At 38.4% G+C, this 23,963-nt stretch overlaps 1 protein-coding gene across 2 annotated transcripts in view; it reads left to right on the top strand.

The window, feature by feature from the left end:
- The window catches only part of COG3 (component of oligomeric golgi complex 3), a 77,827-nt gene that overhangs the window by 32,177 nt on the left and 21,687 nt on the right, over positions 1-23,963 (top strand). For both annotated transcript variants that reach the window (XM_066380869.1, XM_066380870.1), the window contains 6 exons: positions 293-398; positions 3,159-3,283; positions 5,802-5,891; positions 12,527-12,647; positions 15,069-15,157; positions 15,263-15,397. In XM_066380869.1, the coding sequence (XP_066236966.1) occupies positions 293-398; positions 3,159-3,283; positions 5,802-5,891; positions 12,527-12,647; positions 15,069-15,157; positions 15,263-15,397 (666 nt within the window). The remainder of the gene's footprint in view (positions 1-292; positions 399-3,158; positions 3,284-5,801; positions 5,892-12,526; positions 12,648-15,068; positions 15,158-15,262; positions 15,398-23,963) is intronic.

Consider the following 23,963-nt stretch of genomic DNA (forward strand, 5'->3'; position numbering starts at 1 on the left):
AAGTTGACAATTTTGCTTCTTAATATGAATCTTATATATTTGAATTCTCAGTTGATACCTTGTAGTGGTTCTGAAATTAGTGGTTTAGAAAGGGTTGTGTATGTGCTTATGAGAATAGAGACACTTGGTACTGATTTAATTTCTTCATTTCCGTGTGTTGTTTTAGCATAGTTCTCTTAATTAGTCCATTTATTTATTAACGAGTATTTTTTTATTTTATAGAAAGAATATGTTCAAATTACCAAAAAGCTGAAAACTACACTTTAATATTCTATCTGATTTCTTTATCTAGCAAATTGCACAGAGTTTAAAAGATGAACAGAAAAAGATACCTTCAGAATCTTCGTTTTCAGACGTTCGGTTAGAAGAAACAGAGTCTAACAATCTGACAAAATCTGGTATGTTATAATGTTTTAACTTAAAGTTTTTGTTTATTCATTTAAAAAACTTATTGAGAACCTGGCAAACCATGGGCATGATAAACAGCTGTGCTTTCGTGGAGCCCACGCTTTAGTGGGGGGAGATTGACAGCCGACAGATGTGATCATTGGTGACATGCTAAAGGTATATACACAGGGCACTTTTACAGCCGACAGATGTGATCATTGGTGACATGCTAAAGGAATATACACAGGGCGCTTTTGGACCATGGAAGAGGGTCATCATAATTATAAAGGGAGGTGAATTTGAATGCAGGAAGGTAGGTTCAGTGAGAGGTGTGGTGTCTGAAAGCTGCAGTGGTTATGGAGATGAGTATGAGAAAGCTGGGTGAAGCCAGTTGTTTAAGACAGAGTAGCATGGAGGAGGGTGTGCAGGATTGGAAGACGGTGGCTGCTTTGGGGAAGTCAAGTTGTCTGATGTGCTGGCAGGTTGCTTCTGGGAGGAGCAGGTAAAACAGGCCGCACTCTGATAGGGTGTTAGGTGTCTCTTGGACTTTGAACTTCTGGCTAATGTAATGTATCAGGGTAACTGCACCATCAGATTTGCACTTAGCAAATGTATTGAGTGCCTGGGACTGGGGTAAAAAAAAATTAGCAGATATGTATGGGATCTCTTGGACTGGGTTGTATGTTATGTAGGGAGCAAACTCGTTCAAGAATAACCCTGGATACTCCTGAGTTACCTAGACAACTAGCTATTTGGGAGGCAGGGCATCTTTTTTCCCCACCTTCAAGCTGTAAAGGTCACACTAAAGCTCAACTCCACATAGTGGCTGGGAGTGGGGGGCACTGAAACTCCATGGACTTTAAAGAGCCCCAGCTGCTCCCAAATCCCCAAGTTTAGGGCATCATCAGGTATCTGAGTCAACTCTGTAAACAGTTGATATCCCAAATTCAAATTGCCACGCAGCCTGTGTATTCCTCATCTAACAAAATCATTTTATTATGCTTGCTAGGATTAGAGACTCACGGGAGTTGAAATTTTGTCCTCTGAAACAATCCATGCCACGTTCTACTGTACCTGTTGATGCAATTATATGTCTTGGTTCTAGCATAAATTTGAGTCCTAGTGTATACTTCAATCCTAGTCAATCTCTTCAGGAGTTACTGGAAAAACTACAGTATGTTTCTGTCTTACCAGCCCTGGCCTGTACATTTTCCCTTTCCCCCCAAAGGCCTGTTCTTTAACTGGTACCTGGCTTTACAATGTGATATTATTGGCAGAACTATAGAGACTGGTTAGTAGATTGTTTCTTTTGAAAGGAAGGCGGTTAGAACCGGGGTGTGACGGGGATGGAGAGAAGTGAATAGAGGAAGGATATGGTTGAAGTTTGAGTCAACAAAATTTGATGGCACACTAGGTGTGGAGGCTGATTAAGAAGATTGAGTAAGGTCCATATGGAACAACAGAGTGCATCTGTGTCATATGGGTCCAGAGCTGTCTTGTTCAGTGTGATAGCCACCTGCCACTGAGTATGTGAAATGTGGCTAGTATGAATGTGCCTGAGTGTGTAAAACACACACCAAATTTCAAAGATTTAATAACAAATAAAGAATGGAAACTATCTTATTAGTAATTTCTATGTTGACTACATGTTACAATGATGATATTTTGGATATATTGGATTAAGTATATTGAAATGAACCCTTTGAGTAGTGAGTTTTTTGTTAACCCTTTGAGTGAGGACATACATGAATGTTCGTACTGCTCAAAGGTTTAATTCCACTTGTTTCTTTTTTTTTTCATGTGGCATTTTAATGTCACAGTTATGACTCACTTATTTCTCTTAGACAGCGCTGCTCTAGAGCTATAAAGAGGGGGATTGGCTGAGAGGTTAAAGAGCAGTTGATGCTTTGGGCTTATCTAAGATCACCCCAGGATGGAGAGTAGAGTGATACTAGCAGAAATCTGGGGAGAGTGCCTCCGCAGACGCTGACGTTAAGGAGCAGATGGAGGTAGAGGAATGTAGTGGGTTCCTGAGGAGAGTAGTCGGGGAGGTCAGAGAAGCAGGCAAGGGGATCGGGTGTGACTGAAGCCACAGGAGGAGGAACTGGCAGTGGGTTTTGGGTAACCAGGTGAGAAGTAGGAAATAACAAAGATACTGTGGTCAGAGAGTAGGATTTTAAGATTTAATAGTTAAGAGGTGAGATAGTTTGGAGTAATAAGAAAGCAATTCTGAAAGAAAGCCATAAGAAAATCTGCGAGTTGGTAGGTGGTAAGGGAAGGAAATAGGAGCCTTTGGAGTTGGGAAGGCCTATATACATGATACAGCTCAGAGTATAGAAAGGAGGCTGTCAGACCAGCTTGATTAACCTTCCTGTTTAACATTCTGTTTGCATGTCAGTCCTCAACTCCATTGGCTCCCACTTGCTTCCACGTGACTACATACAGGTCTGCCTCTATTTGATGGTTACACGGTATCCTGTAACATGTGTTGTATATTGTTCATTTATTTCATAAAGATTATTGATCACAGTTTCGAAAAGCAATTAGGTTGAGTATGTGAGAACACATGAATACATATAAAAACATGTTTTGTGTTAATCTCACCTGTCACTGATTAAAGTTTCTTATGGTATTCTTGATTACAGGTGAGGCTAGAGAAAGTGCATGCCTCCAGCAAATGGTAGCTAATGAGAACAGTTTATAGTTGCTATGCAAATAAGACAAATCTACATGTGTGTGAAAAGTGTTTTCTTTTCTGTGTGGGTTTTTAGGTTCAACAGAATCTCTCAATCCTAGACCACAGACCACAATTTCTCCAGCAGATCTTCATGGAATGTGGTATCCTACAGTTCGACGAACTCTTGTCTGTCTCTCCAAGTTGTACAGATGCATAGATGTATGTGTGTAAATTCTTGTGTCTACTCTAAATTGCTTGCTCTTTCATTTGAAATATTTTTAAATTTAAATTTTATTTGAGGATCTTGGCCTGACCTGTGGTGGCGCAGTGGATAAAGCGTCAACCTGGAAATGCTGAGGTCGCCGGTTTGAAACCCTGGGCTTGCCTGGTCAAGGCACATATGGGAGTTGATGCTTCCTGCTCCTCCCCCCTTCTCTCTCTCTCTCTCCTCTCTCTCTCTCCCTCTCTCTCTCCTTTCTAAAACGAGTAAAAAAAAAAAAAAAAAAAAAAAAAAAAAGCCTGACCTGTGGTGGCGCAGTGGATAAAGCATCGACATGGAAATGCTGAGGTCGCCGGTTCGAAACCCTGGGCTTGCCTGGTCAAGGCACATATGGGAGTTGATGCTTCCTGCTCCTCCCCCCTTCTCTCTCTCTCTCTCTCTCTCTCCCTCTCTCCCTCGCCTCTCTAAAATGAATAAATAAAAATAATTATTAAAAAAAATGGGAGTCATTAAAAAAAAAAGATTGTAGTTAAAAAAAAATTTTATTTGAGGATCTTGATACATTTTGTTTGGTATTAGAATTGTATGATTTTTAGGTAATTTTAGAAGCAGTTTAATTTAGGAATTCTTAATTTGTAGAGCTTTAGAATCCATTAATGGGCTCTGGGTAGTCTGTGAATACTTTGATGTTGTGGGTCAAATTGCGTATGTATGCTGGTATTTGTGTCTTTCTGAGGAAAAGGTCTATAGCCTGTATTCTCACAGGGGTGATCACAGATAAGTTTAAAACTATGGATTAATTCATTTGTCTTAGTTTATAGGTTAAGAAAAAGAGGTACAGAAGGTTAAGTGATATGTCCATTGTTACATAATAAACATTTAGTATTTAAATTTACTATTAAATGCTACTTTAGTTTTACACTCAGTTTAAGTCAGCAAGTAGTATTAAGTGTGTTTCTACCATTTTAGTTATTTGCTAAAATTAGCACCCCCTGCCCCCTTTTAAAGCACCAATTTATACTGTGTATTGATTTCAGGTAACAGTTATTTGAGCGTTCCAGTCTTGATTATCAATTCTGAAAGATCAGATTTGTCTACATTTATTTATGGTTAGTGGTTTGCTGCTGAACCAAAATAGTTTGTAAAAATCTTAGGTTTTAATTAACTTTAAAAAATTAATTTGATTGTTATAATCCAAATACCATAAAAAGAGAGAAGTGATTAAATCCAAGCCATGTAATTAATTGTCTGGATGTCACTGTTTCTTAAGAGTATGGCTCAGAGGGGTATGTGTGTCCCATCTCACTGTAGAGATGCTCTGACTGAGTCCCAGGGCCTGAGCAGGGCTGCACAGTTGTTTCATTGGCTCAGTAGAGTGCACACTACTTGATACCTATTTTAAACTGTAGTTACTAGATTTTGTGCTTTTAGATTTTGAAATTCAACCACAAAATGCCTTTTGCCCAGTTTTGGGACTTTCAGAGGTGAGGCTAGATCACTTCTGCAGAGTTTGATGTCTTAGCCTTTTTTTTTTTCCCCTGTATTTTTCTGAAGCCGGAAACGGGGAGAGACAGTCAGACAGACTCCCCCATGTGCCCGACCCCGGGATCCACTCGGCACGCCCAACAGGGGGCGACGCTCTGCCCACCAGGGGGCGATGCTCTGCCCCTCCAGAGCGTCGCTCTGTTGCGACCAGAGCCACTCTAGCGCCTGGGGCAGAGGCCGAGGAGCCATCCCCAGCGCCCGGGCCATCTTTTTGCTCCAGTGGAGCCTCGGCTGCGGGAGGGGAAGAGAGAGACAGAGAGGAAGGAGAGGGGAAGGGGTGGAGAAGCAGATGGGCGCCTCTCCTGTGTGCCCTGGCCAGGAATCGAACCCGGGACCTCCGCACGCCAGGCCGACGCTCTACCACTGAGCCAACCGGCCAGGGCCTCTAGCATGTTTTTGATTTCAGGCACAGTGCTCTGTGATTTAGATTCACTAGTATTTTGTCAGCCCCTTCATCATTAAAAATTTAAGTGATTTCCAGTTTTTTGCTGTTTTAAATAATTCTGTGATGAAGAGCCACATGCATGAATCTTATAATACACTACTGATTGAATACTTGGGATAAATTTTTAGAAGTAGATTTACTGAGGGTTTGTTATAAAGTTGGTTTTATATATTTTAAAAACAGCCTGCACCATGAAATATTATTGGAGTGAGAGCTCTATGAGGTCAGACCCACATCAGCCTGGTCTACCCACCACTGTACTTCCAGCATCTAGCACAGAGCTTGGCATGAAATAGTGCCCTGAAAATATTGTTAAAGGATCCATGAGTGTTTCGAGAGATGCAAATTATGAAACTATGCGTTAGTCTAGAAAGGTTGCATTGGAACAGGAAATTTGAGGAGGAAAATGCCAGTAGTATAAATTAATCCAGTAGAGGAAGGTAAGTAATCTGTCCTTGTACTCAGCCTACAATCTTTTCTTTGTTTGTGAAGTGCTACAGGGTGATGTTTCTCTTTTATTTCACCAGAGGGCAGTGTTCCAAGGATTATCACAGGAAGCCTTGTCTGCCTGCATTCAGTCACTACTTGGAGCATCAGAATGTATCAGCAAAAACAAGGTTTGATGAAGTGTTAGGTGAAGTCTTGTTACCCATAATAATATTGTGCAATATAGCACTTATTTATAGGCACATAAATTTAAAGCCATTTTGGCAGGAGGATTTGTTTGTTTAATGACTTAATTTTGAGACCCTTTGAGAGAAGCTAGTATTTCATTGTAGTGATAAATAAAGACTACTCTATATAAGAGAGCTCTACGTTTGCTAATGTACCAAAAATAGTAGTTAGGCTCTAAATTCTCTAGGATAAGGGTTTCTTGTTACAGCCTTAGCAGCTGGGAGGTGTAGACTGCCTGTTTCCTTGGATTGGAATATCAAAACAAGGTCTTTAGGGAAACGTGGCAAATTGTTGTCATCCCTACAGTGAGGTTTTGTTTTATTTTATAATGATGTTTTAAATAGTAGTTGAATGGCTCACTGGGAGGAAATCAGCCAGTCAGTTTGGGAACAGGCAGTTGTGGCCCATGGGTTGTATGACTGCAAGTAGTTGCCATGACTTCGCGCCTACTGTTTTCTAGCTGTGGCCTGCGCTTCTCCCCTGTCCCCTGAGGTTTTCTTCCTGAAGTGCAGCGTGGTTGAAAGTGTTGCCCTGCTGACTCTGCACTTAAATACCTGCCGCCTGCCTACAGGGAGGGTGTGGGGGGCTGTTCCCAGCAGAGGCTGCTTTTCTGCTTGGAGTGTTCACACCTTGTTAACCTTTCCGGGCTTCCAGCTTTACACACTGATTTCTAATTTAAAGGCGTTAGACAAACTAAAAAAAAGCCCCCTCTCAAAAAAATTTGGAGTCCTGATGCTAAAATGTGACATGGAAAGCTTTTGGGTGACTGTGGATAATTTTCCTCCTTTTCCTTACACTTTTATTTAATTTTCCAGGTTTTCTACGGTGAGCATGTGTTTCTTGTTCCTTCTCATCAAGAGGAAAAGCAGTGTCCTAATTAAAAATTCATATGCTTATGTCCTCTTGTACCACTGTCCTCTTCTAAGGGAGCAGCTGAAGAGCCTTTTGATAATTCAGTCTTTGCCCTCATTGCCTTCTTTATCTAATTCTGTTTCCTACATATTATGTTTAAGTATGTGTTTAAGTATTAGGTTTAAGGATGTGTGAGGAAGCCCTTAATTTGTTAAGTATCAACAAATTTATTTCATGGCTGAGTTTGTATACTTTTAGCTTTTTTCTTTTTTTTAAATAAGAGTTTATTTGAACCAAATTGGTGACATATATTAGGTAGTAAGTTCTCAAATGCTCTATACCGTAAACAGTATGCAGTTTCTCTTATGCATTTGAAATGAAGGAGTGTATGCAAGGAAGATTACATGAAGGTGGGAGAGAGCAAGGTGGGGAGTGGACTATAGGATAGTTACGACTATTAGCGCTCTTGAGGGCGGTTACATTTTAGAGGAGTCGGAAAAGAGGCATTTTAAAGGTGTGTTAACCTGTATTCACAGAAACAATGGACAGGGATTTCTAAAGCAAAGATAACTTATTTAGTAAAGATGTAGTATTGCTGGGGCATGACTACCCATCATGACCTGCCTGGTTAGGGATTTATGATCAAATGACCCTGAGTTTACTTTCAATACAATCCCTTTTTTCATCCATAGTTCCTTCTCTTGGTCATGCGCCAGTCCAAAGGATACATTGATGAGTAACCTTTTGGTCAGATAGTGTAGTCTCACAGTGCTAGGAAGGCTCATTCCCAGGCAGGCTTAGTATTGATGTTTTCTTGTTGACCACTGGGGATAAGGCAATACTGTAACTGGGATCTGAGTGGAGGCTAATTTTTTTCTAAAAAGGGAAGGGCAGTTAAATGAAAGACAGTCAGCTCTTATGGCCTTCATTGCAAATAAAGCACCGAATCATTTCTATCCTGTTGAACTGTCACATTTGAGTTTTGTCTAATTGCCAAGTTCTATTTTTCTTTGGCATCTAGTATAATATTTACATAAGCCATGAAAAGAGTATTAACAGTTATCTAATACCGTATTTCCCCATGTATAAGATGCATCCTTTTTTGAAAAATTTGGGGTCTAAAAACTGGGTGTGTCTTATATAGTCATTGTAGATTTTTTTTACTTGCATTTCCCGCTTTTTTGAGCTTCTTTTTGCATTCATTGTTGAAGACAGTGATTTGTCAGCAGACACACATGAGGACAAACTAATGAATGGGAGTTTTGACAGTGATGAGGAGTTGTTGAATTTTATGATGAATAAAACTGGAGTTCAGTAACTTTATATAATACTTTTTTTTTCAAATTTTGGGCCCCAAAATTAAGGTGTGTCTTATACACTGGAGTGTCTTATACACGGGGAAATATGGTACATGTTTAATAATCATTAACAGTTATACTGTATTCTATACAAAAAAACAATACAAAAAGTTATACTAATAATAGTATAACTATTACTATGACTGATATTATCAAACAGATGAAGACAAAGACGAGCAGAATGCATTCTGAGTTCAGTATTACTCAGTAGGTGTACAGACCTTGCCGAGGTTTTAGATGGCTGTCTGCCTCTGATACTGGCAGCCTTTTGTCCTCGAGGAGTCTTTGCTGTCTGTTGTAGGGGAGGCGAGTGTCAGAGATGAGTAGAGGTTCATTTGTGGTGGTGTGCCCGATCAGTTCCCTTCCACTGAGATTGGAGAGTGTCTTTTATTTGATGTTCTTTCCAAAAAACAGTATCTAGAGTCTTTGTTTCCTGGGAGCTCACTGTGGCATTTTCTTTAAGTGACTCTATCAAATCTTGGCAATAGTGTAAGTAAGATATCTCCTTTTGATAATGTTAGTTCATAAGATCCTTCATCTAAGTTCAGCTTAAACACACTGATGCATACAGAGGAATGCAAAAACCAAAAAATGGGTTTGCCAGGGAGCCAGGAAAAGAACCAAGCAGCCATTGTGGGTTTCCCATAGCCCCGACTATTTAAGTGACAGTCATTGTTTACCCTAGAAGATTTTCATTGGTTGTTTTACACGTTTTTCATGCAATTTAACATAAAAAATCCTTTGGTGTGTTCCAGGGCCCTTCTGGAACCTTCCAAGTTATTCCTACACATACTGAGATTTTAAGCCTTAAAACCTCAATTTCTAATAAAAATGAAGAAATAAGCAATTTGTGTTCTTTAACTTGGCAGATTTACAAGTGTATTTTATAACCTCTAGAAACAAATTTCATAGACATCAGTGTCAAATGTTAACATGGACTTATTTTTGTAAAACCCGGGTGAAATAAAGACATGTTTTACTTAAACCAATAAACATAAATTAGCTTTTATTTACTAAGGATTAATCGTAGATCGTGTGAACTTGAAAAGCATTTGAATTAGTGCCTATATTTCTGAGAACAGAAGTACATCTTTAAATTAATTTTAACAGTACCATCTGGAGGTTGAAAATTATCTCACATTTACAACATATCTATATAGACATACACAGACACAGTTATAGAACAGTTGGACCTAAATTTTGTTTTGGAGAAATTTACAATTTATATCTGTTCTTGACAAGTCAAGGCCCAAATGACCTTCCCCTTTTAAAACAGGACAGCCGTTTTTAATATCTCAAAGGGCTGGGCTGACACCTGAACAGCGTATAGGTTGATCCACTTACGTCAATCCTCCTTCTGAAGCTCTGAGAGACCAATAAATACGCTTTTTATTCTTTCTCCCTAATTTTAAAGTCATTTTTTCTAATTGTGTGCACAAAAGATTAATTTAGAAATATTACAGGATTCTCATCTTGGTCATCTTAGTATTAATGAGAGGCTGACTGTCGGGCTTGTTGGACTTGGAGGCATGTTAATGTTGAGATCTGTAGAGTTTAAACAAACTTCTAGGATGAACCGGGCCTTATGTGCATGTCGCCAGATGAGCCAAATTCAGTAAATATCCCTGCAGGACTGCTGTACACCCAGAGCAGCAGTTTTCAACTGGTGTGCAGCAAGAATTTTTAAAACATGCAATCCCTACTAGTCAGGGGCACTGACCTCTTTTCCCTTAGATTGTCAAATAAAAAATGACAACAGCCAGCACAACAATAGCCATTCAGTGTGGATGAATCAAAATTATACCTATTTTTTTTGTCAGATTGGCAAAACATATTTTTTGGTATTCCGCAGGATTTTAGAAAGTATGAAAACCGCTGCCCTAGAGGAAATTTTTCTCAGGCGACCCCACTAAGTTTCTTAGTCACCTGAGAATATCTGAGCAAGGGTCAGAGAGAGTTTACCAGATGCCTCTAGAACTGTGACTCTTTCCAAGGTACAGGCCTCTTTCTCGGGCCCCTCTCTGGAGTGAACCACTGCAGGGAGCCTGCCCTTCCCCCGGGCTCCACTGGCTTCCTCAGGCCCGGCCACGTGGCTGCCCTGGACGGCTCTGCGGCCTGTCTCCACACGCCCTCCAGGTTCAGAGGTTTCAACAACCACCATCACGTCAGGGGCTGTTGGGATTAGGGAAGCAAATGTCCTTTCTCTTTTGGAGTTAGAAAGAGTTCAATCTCTCATTTAACCAGGAAAGATTTTATTTAGATTGTCAGTAAGCAGTTCAGTTAAAAAGATTAAAAGCAGCTGCCCATTTTTTTTCCCCTTAAGTTATCTCAACCCTTACCACCTCACGGGTTTTCTAAGAACAGCTCAAATAAAGTCATGGCCTGCTACTCAGGAGGCCCAGAGTCTGAGAGAAACTCACCCAAGTGGGGAGCTGGGGGGCACACGGGCCCTTGTTTGTTTATAGTACTGGATTCAGTCTGCAGGGTGGTCCTGGTGGCCTTCTTCAGAGTCCTGCTAACTATGTCAAATACATGTTTATGTAAAAATGTCCAAACCTATGGAGAATTTAAAATTTTAAAAAAAATTTATTGATTGATTTTAGAGTGAGGAGAGAGAGAAAGGGGGTGGGGAAGGAGCAGGAAGCATCAACTCATAGTAGTTGCTTCTCGTAAATGCCTTAACCCAGCAAACCCAGGGTTTCGAACCTGTGACCTCAGCATTCTGGGTCAGTGCTCTGTCCACTGTGCCACCCCAGGTCAGGCATGTGGAGAAGTTTTATAAGAGTTTATTTGAACCAGCTGATGGCATGTGCTGGAGAACTAGGTCTCAAATTCTTCCTCAACTTTAAAAAAAAAAAAGATAAGTGAAAATGATTTTAGAGAGTTTTTTAAGGCAAGAAATTGTTCTTTCATACTTAAATTGAGCACCTAGTATATCAGTAAACTAAAATGATACTATTTGCTGGATCACAACAGCTTTACTAAAGTAAATTGAATCTATAGTATACTATTTTCACCATTGGAGTTACTGGCTCTTTTAAAAGTAGAGCACGAATTCAAAATATGTAGCATTCCCTCCTTATCTAATGTTGTATTCCAGAGTGCAGCATTAGTTTCTATCAGTCACGCTTACATATTGATTCTGTGTTTATACAGAACAGGGGTCCCCAAACTACGGCCCACAGGCCGCATACGGCCCCCTGAGGCCATTTATCCAGCCCCTGCTGCACTTCCGGAAGGGGCACCTCTTTCATTGGTGGTCAGTGAGAGGAGCATAGTTCCCATTGAAATACTGGTCAGTTTGTTGATTTAAATTTACTTGTTCTTTATTTTAAATATTGTATTTGTTCCCATTTTGTTTTTTACTTTAAAATAAGATATGTGCAGTGTGCATAGGGATTTGTTCAGGTTTTTTTTATAGTCCGGCCCTCCAACAGTCTGAGGGACAGTGAACTGGCCCCCTGTGTAAAAAGTTTGGGGACCCCTGGTGTAGAAGGTGTGGAGAGACCAGAGAGGAGTCGTTTTGTTTCCTAGCCCCCTTATTCTTTTCCTAAGTTAGTAAAATTTCATTAGAAATATTTTCAAAGTAGGATACTAATCTGAATAGCAGCAAGAAGGAGCAAACAGCCTTCCTCTTGTTAATATACAGACTTTTCTGAAATGAGAGCTATGATTATTCACTATTTGGGTCAGAGCTTTGTGAACTGAACTGGAATCACAAGACGCCTTTGGACGGGTCCTGAGAGGGAAAAGGAAATGCAGAGACTCGCAGGGCTAGAGGCACCGTTGGTGGCAGGATAATCCAAAATGGCAAGCTCAGACCACTGTACGTTTGGAGGCCTCTCTGGTACTTTTGTAGAAAGATGAGTATTTTAGATGCTCTGGATTTTGAAGCCACTGTGATCAAACAGTGAAAGCTGCGTTACTGAAGCAAAACTGGAAAGGCATGAGGAGTCAGAACGGCGCTCACACTTGGAACTTTTATGTTACTTCCTGCTCTGTGCTGAGGTTGTTAGGCTGCATGCTCTCTTCAACCTTTGTGCCACGTTAAAATAGATTTGACTTCTCTTTCTAAATATGTGCTTTATATCCTTTGTCTGATTTACCTTCTTAGATTTACTAAGTAGAGCAGGTGACAGTGTTTGTAAGAGGTTGAAGCAAGATTTTTCCAGATAATTCTAATCTGGATGGTGTGGGGAGAGTTCATTGCACAGCAAAGGGGAGTGTTGGTGCCATAAAGTTATAAGAGTGAAAGGAGGTCAGGCCCCATAAACTTAGATTGATGTTGATTAATAATGTATGTGTTCTGTATGTTCAGACTTTTATTTAATATGTGATAATATCCATTTTTCTGTCTTATCATTCAGACTCAGATTGATGGACAACTTTTCTTAATAAAGCATCTTTTGATTCTTCGTGAACAAATTGCTCCATTTCACACTGAATTCACCATTAAGGAAATTTCCCTGGATCTCAAGAAAACTAGAGGTACTTTATCGTCCTGGCTGCACAGTGGGGTGTGTTTGCCTGTCCCAATGTGTCAGCACAGGTTATAGGTTTATTTTATGTTCATCTGCAATTCTTTGCATGCTGTGCTTGCTGGGCATGTTACTTGTTCACACTAAGCTGAGCTGTCAACATCCTAATTACACCTATACTTGCTGTATTTTCTCTATGAAAGGAGCTATATCTGAGCATTGCAGTTTGTAAGATAGTATTACCTCTCTTAGACTCTGCTGCGAATTACCATTACCAGTTAAAAAATGAAAAACCAGTATAACAGCTACTTACAGTGTCAGCTAATTGGTTGGTTTTAAACACTGAGTTTGTCAGTTCATTAAAATTCTGGAAGCCAGCTGGATAAAAGGGGAACTGTACTTATCTGAGTCTGAGAAGTTGGGTTCTGTCCCTGGTTCAGCGTTTCCTGGCTCTTGTGTGATGGATGGGTGTTGTAGCTTTCATGTGCCCAGTAAAATGAGCATAATCAACTTGTCATGATACCTTTACCAGGTTATCAAGATCAATTAAGGTCATTAAGAATGAAAATATATGTCAAAGTGCTTTGTAAGCTTAAGGTTTTCAAATGAACGTAAGTGGTGTTATTGTTAAAGCAGTTGGTTTTTAAGTCATGTTCTAGAGCCATGATGGCAAACCTTTTTATAAAAACCACCCACTTTTGCAGTGCTGGTCAACCTGGTCCCTCCCGCCCTAGAGGACAGGTTGACCAGCACTGCAAAAGTGGGCAGTTTTTATAAAAAGGTTTGCCATCACAGCTCTAGCACTAGGGTGTTTGAGTTCGTAGTAGTAACTGAGTTATCTTGGGAGAGATGCTTCATCTGTCCTAACAATTTGTCTCTGAATTAATAAGCGATGATCTAAGATGTTGATCTTAGGCAGTGAAGAATATACTGCAAATACTTCTTATTTTTCTTAATTACTTAAAAATTACCTAAACTTTATCTTAACCATTTTCAAGAGAATTGAGCTCTAATGACTTAAGCCATTCCTTTATGTAATGAATGAGCTCTCTTATGTCTTGGGGGGAATTGAGAAAATTCATAGTCACTCAAATTATTTTCTATGTTCTGTGGTTCACTGGAGCTCCAGATACAGGATTTCCAAGGGTAGTAGGTTATTCCCGAATGATTGTGCCTATAAATTAGTAGAGTTTATTTAACTCACCTGAGATCCAACGTGGTCTCTTCTTTCCACTGCAGAGAACGCTTTTTGGTTCTGTTGGAATTTGGGTAGTGACCTTGCATGTCATTTGTATACTTTGTGTTTTTGTTTTTGTTTTTTATAACGGCCAGTTTTCTTGGCTTTTGTCCTGAGAGAATGCGTAATTTTTTTTCAGTTTATTCTCATCAGAAGCTCTGTCTCTCAACCATTCTAGTTGATTTTCTTCTTTTCAGTGAGAGATGTGGAAATAGTGCTCTTAACCTTGAAGCATGCCAGGCACTGATAGTCTTTATTTTAGTGATAGGATAAAGCAGAGCTGATCTACTTTCTTTCATTTTTTTTAAAAATTCATAATTTGTTGCTGCTGGGTCCTATTATAGATCCACTAAGGTGTGAGAAAATGAAGTACCCTAAAGTTTTGGCGAATACCGGCTTAAAGTATATTTTCTCTAAAACATTATGAAGTTTATGTAATCTTCCATAAGTTGATCTGATTCTGTTTATTAAAGCCTCACTCTGAACACTGTCTAATAGTGAGATCAGGGTTAGGGCAGTAAGGGCCCTTGTGGAAAACCAGGATTGGAACCTTTATATGCTTTGCTTTCTCTAGTCTGGCAGAGCAAAGATATGCCCTTTACTGACTACCCCTTAATAATACTTACTATCTTTACTTTTAAGCCTCTAACCTCTCACGACTAATGCTGTATCTTATTGCATTTGAACATCAATGAGACCTCGATTAATACTTTACATTGATTCTAGTTAGTCTGGAGGTTAAGGGGTAAATATGTCCTTTTGGTGTTTTCTTTCTGGCTGACACATTAACTTATTCACTCCGCTTCAAATGAATAAATTTCTGTGCCAGCCAGGATCTTAACAAAAGAAGCTGGGTAAGTATATGAATATTTTTTTCAAACACTTATTTGTCATCATAAAAGTAAAGCAGTGAAATTTAAGGTATCAATTACCATTTATCATTTTTCTTTTTGTCAATAAATGAATAATTAAGTTGAATAGTCATCTTGCAGTTCTGACTTCTAGAAAATAACTGTGTGTGGGTGCTGTGGCCATCTTGATGCTAACTGCACTGTTGTGGAGCTGGTTTGATGAAAATGAAACTGTTCTCACTTTGTGGTAATAAAGAACGAATATATGTTAACACACTGAACAGTAATCAGCTTTTCTGTTGAAACTGTACGTATTTACTGGATGAGTAATTCTGTTTCACAGATGCAGCATTTAAGATCCTGAACCCTATGACTGTTCCAAGATTTTTTAGGCTGAATAGCAACAATGCCTTGATAGAGTTCTTGTTGGAGGTGAGGAGGACTCGGCTTCATTGGTGGTGGGAGATAAATGGCATTCTTTACATGTTTGGTAACTTTTAGGCACTTCAAAACAGGAGGGATTGTCATCTTTTTTAGGGTACTCCTGAGATAAGAGAACACTATCTTGACTCTAAAAAAGACGTGGACCGTCACCTGAAGTCGGCCTGTGAGCAGTTTATTCAGCAGCAGACCAAGCAGTTTGTGGAGCAGCTGGAGGAGTTCATGACAAAGGTACCAACCTGAGTGCAGGTTCCAGAAAGTCACTGTGAATTCCTCTCTAGGTTTCCTTTTCCGTTAGTTCCTCTCTTGTGAAAGTTCTGGCAGAAAGAGAGAGTGAGGCCACGTCTTCAGGATTTTGTCTAGGAAATCATGCTGTTTCTTTTTATGGAAGTGTATTGTTTTGAACTTTGAGATAAAAACTGCTTGTAGGGTTTTCAGTTTCTAAGAGAAGAATGCTACTATTGCAGAGCTAGTGATAGCCGACCTCTGGTTAGCTGTGTTCTGTTGGTCCACATTGGGAGTGTGTGCATGCGTGTGGTCTGGGTGCCCACTGTTCTGGGTCAGGACCTGCGTGACAGTAATCACCATCCTGCTCATCGGGGGTTCCTGTTACTTAAATGGGTGAATTATTTTCCTCTGTTCTACATGCTTTTTCTCCCTTCCATTTGCAAGGATAATCAAAAATTGAAGATTTTATATCACTGCATTGTTAATCACCAGATACATGAGTTTGTACCCATCTATCTTTCTTTTCCTAGCTAAAATCTATTATTAACTGGTTAATACCAGCAATGAAAAATTCAGATCATGACTATTTTGAATTTCCTGTTCAACCTAATCATTAAAAAATTTTAGTGTTGTACTAAGGACTTTTCTTATAGATATTTTTAAAGTCTTGAGATTAACTTTAATTTATTAAGACTCTACTGCTTGTCCAGACTTGTAATAATTAGAAAACATAAAAAGAATAGCAATACCATCGACCTCTCTCTCAAATTTGCTTATCTAAGTCTTGGGAGACAAGGTGTATCTGTGACATGGCCAGGAGAGAGCTGAGCAGATTTTTCAGAAGGAACTAACTGTTGCTGGTTCCATAAACACTTAATACCTGAAGCCTGTGATAAAAACAGAATGTGTTAGTTTAAAAAAATAATAAAAACCAAAAAAGCAAATACAGCAATGTTTAACCACCGCACTCTTTGTTCATCGTTGGAGGGTATTAATCATCCGGTGGATTTTAGACCACGCAGGTCAAGTATTCGCAGTGTGTTTATGTGTTTTTCCCCGCCACATAAATTTAAAAAGAGAGATGGTAGAAAAGTTTTATCCCAGGTTTTAATTTTAAAAAGTGGTACAAGTATTGATACTTTGTAATTTATTGATAAGATGTCATAGTTTTTACTGATGGAAAGCCAGCTTATAGATTATAGTTTGTACTGTTTTTGGGAAAACATCCACATTAACATCGGTGGGAAATATTGTAGATGAATATTTTGCAATAACAGAGCAGCAGAGTGAAATGTTCCATAGAAACAAGTTGATTAAAGAATTTTTCTAGAAAAGCACAGTTTCCTTGAAATAAGAGAATGAAAATTTACTGGTGCAGTTGTCCAAGCTGACCTTAGGATAAGTCTGATAAACCTGTTAGAACTGTCCAGCTGTATATTTTGAGAGACTCTGGAGAGTATGAGCATTTAAAAAAAATTAGAGATTTATGTAGAAAATATACATTCCAAGTCTGAGTTATATAAAGGCTCTCCATGGACATGCTCTGTGTCCATAGTGGAGACATATATATATAGCTAAGCTGTTCATGCATCTCTTTGTATACATCTCACTGCAGGATTGGTGAGGGAAGGGCCCTCCTCTAATCGTCATTGAGAAGCCAGTCCCACCCCTTCTCAATCTGTGGTGCCCTTGCTTAGATCGTTCACAGTTGCCTCAGTTTTCCTTTTCCAGGCCTGGTCCTTCACTGCTCCTCATGAGTTTCCAGTCAGAATATTTAGCAGTGGACTGAGCATCACTTTTATGGTGTCTTATTCCAAATTCAGGTCCCTTCCCCTGTCCTGTTGGCATAGAATGAGTCAGACACAAAGACACACACTGTACGCACGTGTGTGCATGCACAGGTGCACAGCTACATGTGGTCATTTAAGACTTGGCTTCCTAGAGTTTGTGGACCACCCGTTTTTATATTGTCCTGGTGAGTGTTAGTACTATTCTGAATAGCAGAGACAGAATAAAGGATTTAAAAACTTAAAAATGATTTTTTGAAGGTAAATCTGCAAGAGCAGAATCTTCTGTCTCTGGCAAGCAGTGCTTCTACCTTGATAAATGATTGTAGGAAAAACAGCATCCACAGGTACAGAAAGGAAATAGTATTTCATCTTTCACTTGGATGGATGCTTGTAGGTCTCAGTATTTACCATTTAGATGTAAGTTTCATGGAAATAAAGTATCCTCAGCTTGCTTCTATGTTTGGACTGATTTTATAAATATATATGGGTTTGCATTATAAAACAAATTGTGTGAGTATGTAGAGAACACTCTTAGGTTGTCAGAAAACTTGTTTTTGAGCCTAAAGACTTGGGGTTTGGTTTTGATCCCCTGTCACCTGCTGCCGATTGACTTTTTTGTTTATGTAGCTCCTTCTTGGGCTGTTCTTGTTGAGATGCTTCCTTTTCATTTATTCCCATCACACTCTTGGCACCTGAAGTAAAAACAACAACTTCACAGACTGAGAACCTAAAGTTTTGCAGATGTAGAAATGTTTATCTCGTGACCAACATACACGAGATAAACGTTTCTACATCTTACTAAGTCTAGTATAAACGTCCTGATTTGGGGGCACAATTCATGAAATTTATTTAGAAAAGTAAAGTAAGTTCTAGAAGACCATACATGCTCTATGATCTTGTGCCCAAGCTAGTGACCCTGCGCTCAAGCGGGATGACCAGCGCTCAAGCCAGATGAACCTGCGATCAAGCTGGTGACTGTGGGGTTTCGAACCAGGGTCCTCAGCATCCCAGGTGGAAACTATTAACTGCGCTATCACCTGGACAGGCTCAAATTTTTCTAATGAGACTATTTTTTTTTATTATTATTAAATTTAATGCAGTGACATTGATAAATCAGGGTACATATGTTGAGAGAAGCATCTCCAGATTATTTTGACATTTGATTGTGCTGTATACCCCTCCCCCAAAGTCAAATTGTCTTCTGTCACCTTCTATCTGGTTTTCTTTGTGCCCCTCCCCTCCCCCACTCCCTCTCTCCATCCTCGCCCCATCCCTCCTCCCCCCACCCACCCAGCCCCCTTGCCATCACATTCTTTTTTTTTTTTTTTTTTTTTAATAAATTTTTATTAATGTTAATGGGATGACATTAATAATTCAGGGTACATATATTCAAAGAAAACATGTCTAGGTTATCTTGTCATTAAATTATGTTGCATACCCCTCGCCCAGAGTCAGATTGTCCTCCATCACCCTCTATCTAGTTTTCTCTGTGCCCCTCCCCCTCCCCCTCCCCCTAAATCTCTCCCTCCCTCCCTCCTGCGTCCTCCCTCCCCCCACCCCTGGTAACCACCACACTCTTGTCCATGTCTCTTAGTCTCGTTTTTATGTTCCACCAATGTATGGAATCATGTAGTTCTTGTTTTTTTCTGATTTACTTATTTCACTCCGTATAATGTTATCAAGATCCCACCATTTTGCTATAAATGATCTAATGTCATCATTTCTTATGGCTGAGTAGTATTCCATAGTGTATATGTGCCACATCTTCTTTATCCAGTCTTCTATTGAAGGGCTTTTTGGTTGTTTCCATGTCTTGGCCACTGTGAACAGTGCTGCTATGAACATGGGGCTACATGTGTCTTTACGTATCAATGATTCTGAGGTTTTGGGATATATACCCAGTAGAGGGATTGCTGGGTCATAAGGTAGTTCTATTTGCAGTTTTTTGAGGAACCACCATACTTTCCTCCTTAGTGGTTGTACTACTTTACATTCCCACCAACAGTGTATGAGGGTTCCTTTTTCTCCACAGCCTCTCCAACATTTGTTATTACCCATCTTGTTGATAATAGCTAATCTAACAGGGGTGAGGTGGTATCTCATTGTAGTTTTGATTTGCATTTCTCTAATAACTAATGAAGCTGAGCATCTTTTCATATATCTGTTGGCCATTTGTATTTCTTCCTGGGAGAAGTGTCTGTTCATGTCCTCTTCCCATTTTTTTATTGGATTGTTTGTTTGTTTGTTGTTGAGTTTTATGAGTTCTTTGTAAATTTTGGATATTAGGCCCTTATCTGAGCTGTCGTTTGAAAATATCAGTTCCCATTTAGTTGGCTGTCTGTTTATTTTGATATCAGTTTCTCTTGCTGAGCAAAAACTTTTAATTCTGATGTCCCATTCATTTATCTTTGCCTTCACTTCTCTTGCCATTGGAGTCAAGTTCATAAAATGTTCTTTAAAACCCAGATCCATGAGTTTAATACCTATGTCTTCTTCTATGTACTTTATTGTTTCAGATCTTATATTTAGGTCTTTGATCCATTTTGAATTAATTTTAGTACACGGGGACAGGCTGTAGTCGAGTTTCATTCTTTTGCATGTGGCTTTCCAGTTTTCCCAACACCATTTGTTGAAGAGGCTTTCTTTTCTCCATTTTGTGTTGTTGGCCCCTTTATCAAAGATTATTTGACCATATATATGTGGTTTTATTTCTGGGCTTTCTATTCTGTTCCATTGGTCTGAGTGTCTGTTTTTCTGCCAATACCATGCAGTTTTGATTATTGTGGCCCTATAATATAGTTTAAAGTCAGGTATTGTAATGCCCCCAGCTTCATTCTTTTTCCTTAGGATTGCTTTGGCTATTCGGGGTTTTTTATAGTTCCATATAAATCTTATGATTTTTTGTTCCATTTCTTTAAAAAATGTCATAGGAATTTTGATGGGAATTGCATTAAATTTATATATTACTTTGGGTAATATGGCCATTTTAATTATATTTATTCTTCCTATCCAAGAACAAGGAATATTTTTCCATCTCATTGTGTCTTTTTCTATTTCTCTTAGCAATGCCTTGTAGTTTTCTTTATATAGGTCCTTTACATTCTTTGTTATGTTTATTCCTAGGTATTTTATTTTTTTTGTTGCAAACGTGAAGGGGATTATTTTTTTGAGTTCGTTTTCTAATATTTCATTGTTGGCATATAGAAAGGCTATGGACTTCTGTATGTTAATTTTGTATCCTGCGACCTTACTGTATTGGTTTATTGTTTCTAGTAATCTTTTTGTGGAGTCCTTTGGGTTTTCGATGTATAGGATCATATCATCAGCAAAAAGTGATACCTTTACTTCTTCTTTTCTGATATGGATGCCTTTTATTTCTTTGTCTTGTCTGATTGCTCTGGCCAGCACTTCTAGCACCACGTTAAATAAGAGTGGAGAGAGTGGACACCCCTGTCGTGTTCCTGATTTAAAGTGGAAAGTCCTCAGTTTTACGCCATTTAATATGATGTTGGCTGATGGTTTATCATATATGGCCTTTATTATGTTGAGATATTTTCCTTCTATACCCATTTTGTTGAGAGTCTTAAACATAAAATTGTGTTGTATTTTATCGAAAGCCTTTTCTGCATCTATTGATAAGATCATGTGGTTTTTGTTCTTTGTTTTGTTGATATGGTGTATTACGTTAAATGTTTTACGTATGTTGAATCATCCTTGAGATTCTGGGATGAATCCCACTTGATCATGATGTATTATTTTTTTAATATGTTGTTGTATTCGATTTGCCAGTATTTTGTTTAGTATTTTAGCATCTGTATTCATTAGAGATATTGGTCTGTAGTTTTCTTTTTTTGTGCCATCCTTGCCAGGTTTTGGTATGAGGGTTATGTTGGCCTCATAAAATGTGTTTGGAAGTATTGCTTCTTCTTCAATTTTTTGGAAGACTTTGAGTAGAATAGGAACCAAGTCTTCTTTGAATGTTTGATAGAATTCACTAGTATAACCATCTGGACCTGGACTTTTATTTTTGGGGAGGTTTTTAATAGTTTTTTCTATTTCCTCCCTGCTGATTGGTCTGTTTAGGCTTTCTGCTTCTTCATGACTCAGTTTAGGAAGGTTGTATTGTTCTAGGAATTTATCCATTTCTTCTAGATTGTTGTATTTGGAGGCATATAGTTTTTCATAGTATTCTACAATAATTCTTTGTATATCTATGATGTCTGTGGTGATCTCTCCTCTTTCATTTTGGATTTTATTTATTTGAGTCCTGTGACTTTTTTCCTTGGTGAGTCTTGCCAAGGGTTTGTCGATTTTGTTGATCTTTTCAAAGAACCAGCTCCTTGTTTTATTGATTTTTTCTATAGTTTTTCTGTTCTCTATTTCGTTTATTTCTGCTCTGATTTTTATTATCTCCTTTCTTCGGCTGGTTTTGGGTTGTCTTTGTTCTTCTTTTTCTAGTTCCTTAAGGTGTGAAGTTAAGTGGTTTACTTCGGCTCTCTCTTGTTTGTTCATATAGGCCTGAAGTGATATGAACTTTCCTCTTATTACTGCTTTTGCTGCATCCCAGAGATTCTGATATGTCGTATTTTCATTTGTCTCTATATATCTTTTGATCTCTGCGCTTATTTCTTCTTTGACCCATTCATTTTTTAGAAGTATGTTGTTTAGTTTCCACAATTTTGTGGGTTTTTCCCCCTCTTTTTTACAGTTGAATTCGTTTCAAGGCTTTATGATCAGAGAATATGCTTGGCACAATTTCAGTTTTTTTAAATTTGCTGATATTGTCTTTGTGGCCCAACATATGGTCAATTCTTGAGAATGTTCCATGTACACTAGAGAAAAATGTATACTCTGTCGCTTTGGGATGAAGTGTCCTGTAGATGTCTATCATATCCAGTTGTTCTAGTATTTCATTTAAGGCCACTATATCTTTATTGATTCTCTGTTTGGATGACCGATCTAGAGCTGTCAGCGGTGTATTGAGGTCTCCAAGTATGATTGTATTTTTGTCAGTTTTTGTTTTAAGGTCAATAAGTAGCTGTCCTATATATTTTGGTGCTCCTTGGGTTGGTGCATATATATTAAGGATTGTTATGTCTTCTTGATTCAGTGTCCCCTTAATCATTATGAAATGACCATTTTTGTCTCTGAGTACTTTTTCTGTCTTGTAGTCAGCATTATTAGATATGAGTATTGCTACACCTGCTTTTTTTTGGGTGTTGTTTGCTTGGAGTATTGTTTTCCAGCCTTTCACTTTGAATTTGTTTTTATCCTTGTTGCTTAGATGAGTTTCTTGTAGGCAGCATATAGTTGGATTTTCTTTTTTAATCCATTCTGCTACTCTGTGTCTTTTTATTGGTAAGTTTAATCCATTTACATTTAGTGTAATTATTGACACTTGTGGGTTCCCTATTGCCATTTTATAAATTGCTTTCTGTTAGTTTTGTATCTTGTTTGATTCTTCTCTTTTGTTTTTCTATCATTTGTTTTTGTTTGTTTGTATTCCATACTTCTTTCCTCTGTTGCTACCTTTTTTAAGTCAAGTGTTTTTGTGGTGGTTTTTTCAAGGGTGGTTACCATTAAGTAATGAAAAGATTACCTACCATATTCATTGTAGTACCCTTTCCTGTGAGTATTTCTGCGCTTCATCGTCCTTTGCTACTGTTAATCTTCATCCTTTCTCCCCTTTTTTTTTTCTTTTGTTGTCACAGTTTAAGTTTGGTTTTATTGTTTTCTTGGTGGAGCTGTTACTTGTGGTTATGTTTTCTTTTGTTCTTTGAATCTGGTTGGAAAACCCCCTTTAGTATTTCCTGTAGTGGGGGCTTTCTGATGATAAATTCTCTCATCTTTTCTGTATTTGTGAATATTTTTATATCTCCTTCGTACTTGAAGGATAGCTTTGATGGGTATAGTATTCTTGGTTGAAAGTTCCTCTCTTTCAGGGCTTTAAATATTGGGGTCCTCTCTCTTCTTGCTTGTAGAGTTTCTGCTGAGAAATCTGATGATAATCTAATAGGCCTTCCTTTATATGTTGTATTCTTCTTTTCCCTGGCTGCCTTGAGAATTTTTTCTTTGTCATTGGTTTGTGTCATCTTCATTATGATGTGCCTTGGAGTGGGTTTGTTGTGGTTAAGAAAACTCGGTGTTCTGTTTGCTTCTTGAATTTGAGGCTTTCTTTCCACAGGCTTGGGAAGTTCTCATCTATTATTTGTTTGAGTATATTCTCCATTGCATTTTCTTTCTCTTCTCCCTCTGATATACCTATTATTCTTATGTTATTCTTTCTGATGGAGTCAGACAATTCCTGTAGGGCTTTCTCGTTTTTTATTATTTTTGAGTCTCTTTCTTCTTCTCTCTGTTGTGCCTCAAGTTGCTTGTCTTCTATTTCACTGATCCTGTCTTCTATCTGGGCTGTTCTATTAGCTAAGCTTGTTACCTCGTTTTTCAGCTCTTGAATTGAGTTTTTAATTTCTGTTTGATTTGTTTTTATAGTTTCAATTTCCTTGGTAATATATTCTTTGTGATCGTTGAGTTGTTTTCTGATTTCCCTAAATTGCCTTTCTGTGTTTTCTTGTATATCTCTGAGTATTTTTAAGATTTCTATTTTAAATTCTCTGTCACTTGGCTCCAAGGCTTCCAATATGTTAAATCTTTTCTCCATAGATTTTTCCACATCTATTTGTGTTACCTCTCTGTCTTTTGTATCCATAATGTTCGATTTCCTTTTTCTTATTGGCATCTGAAGGTGGTCTTGATGATAGTGTTAATTAGAATTAATA

Source organism: Saccopteryx leptura, chromosome 4, assembly GCF_036850995.1.
Source record: "Saccopteryx leptura isolate mSacLep1 chromosome 4, mSacLep1_pri_phased_curated, whole genome shotgun sequence".
NCBI lineage: Eukaryota > Metazoa > Chordata > Mammalia > Chiroptera > Emballonuridae > Saccopteryx > Saccopteryx leptura.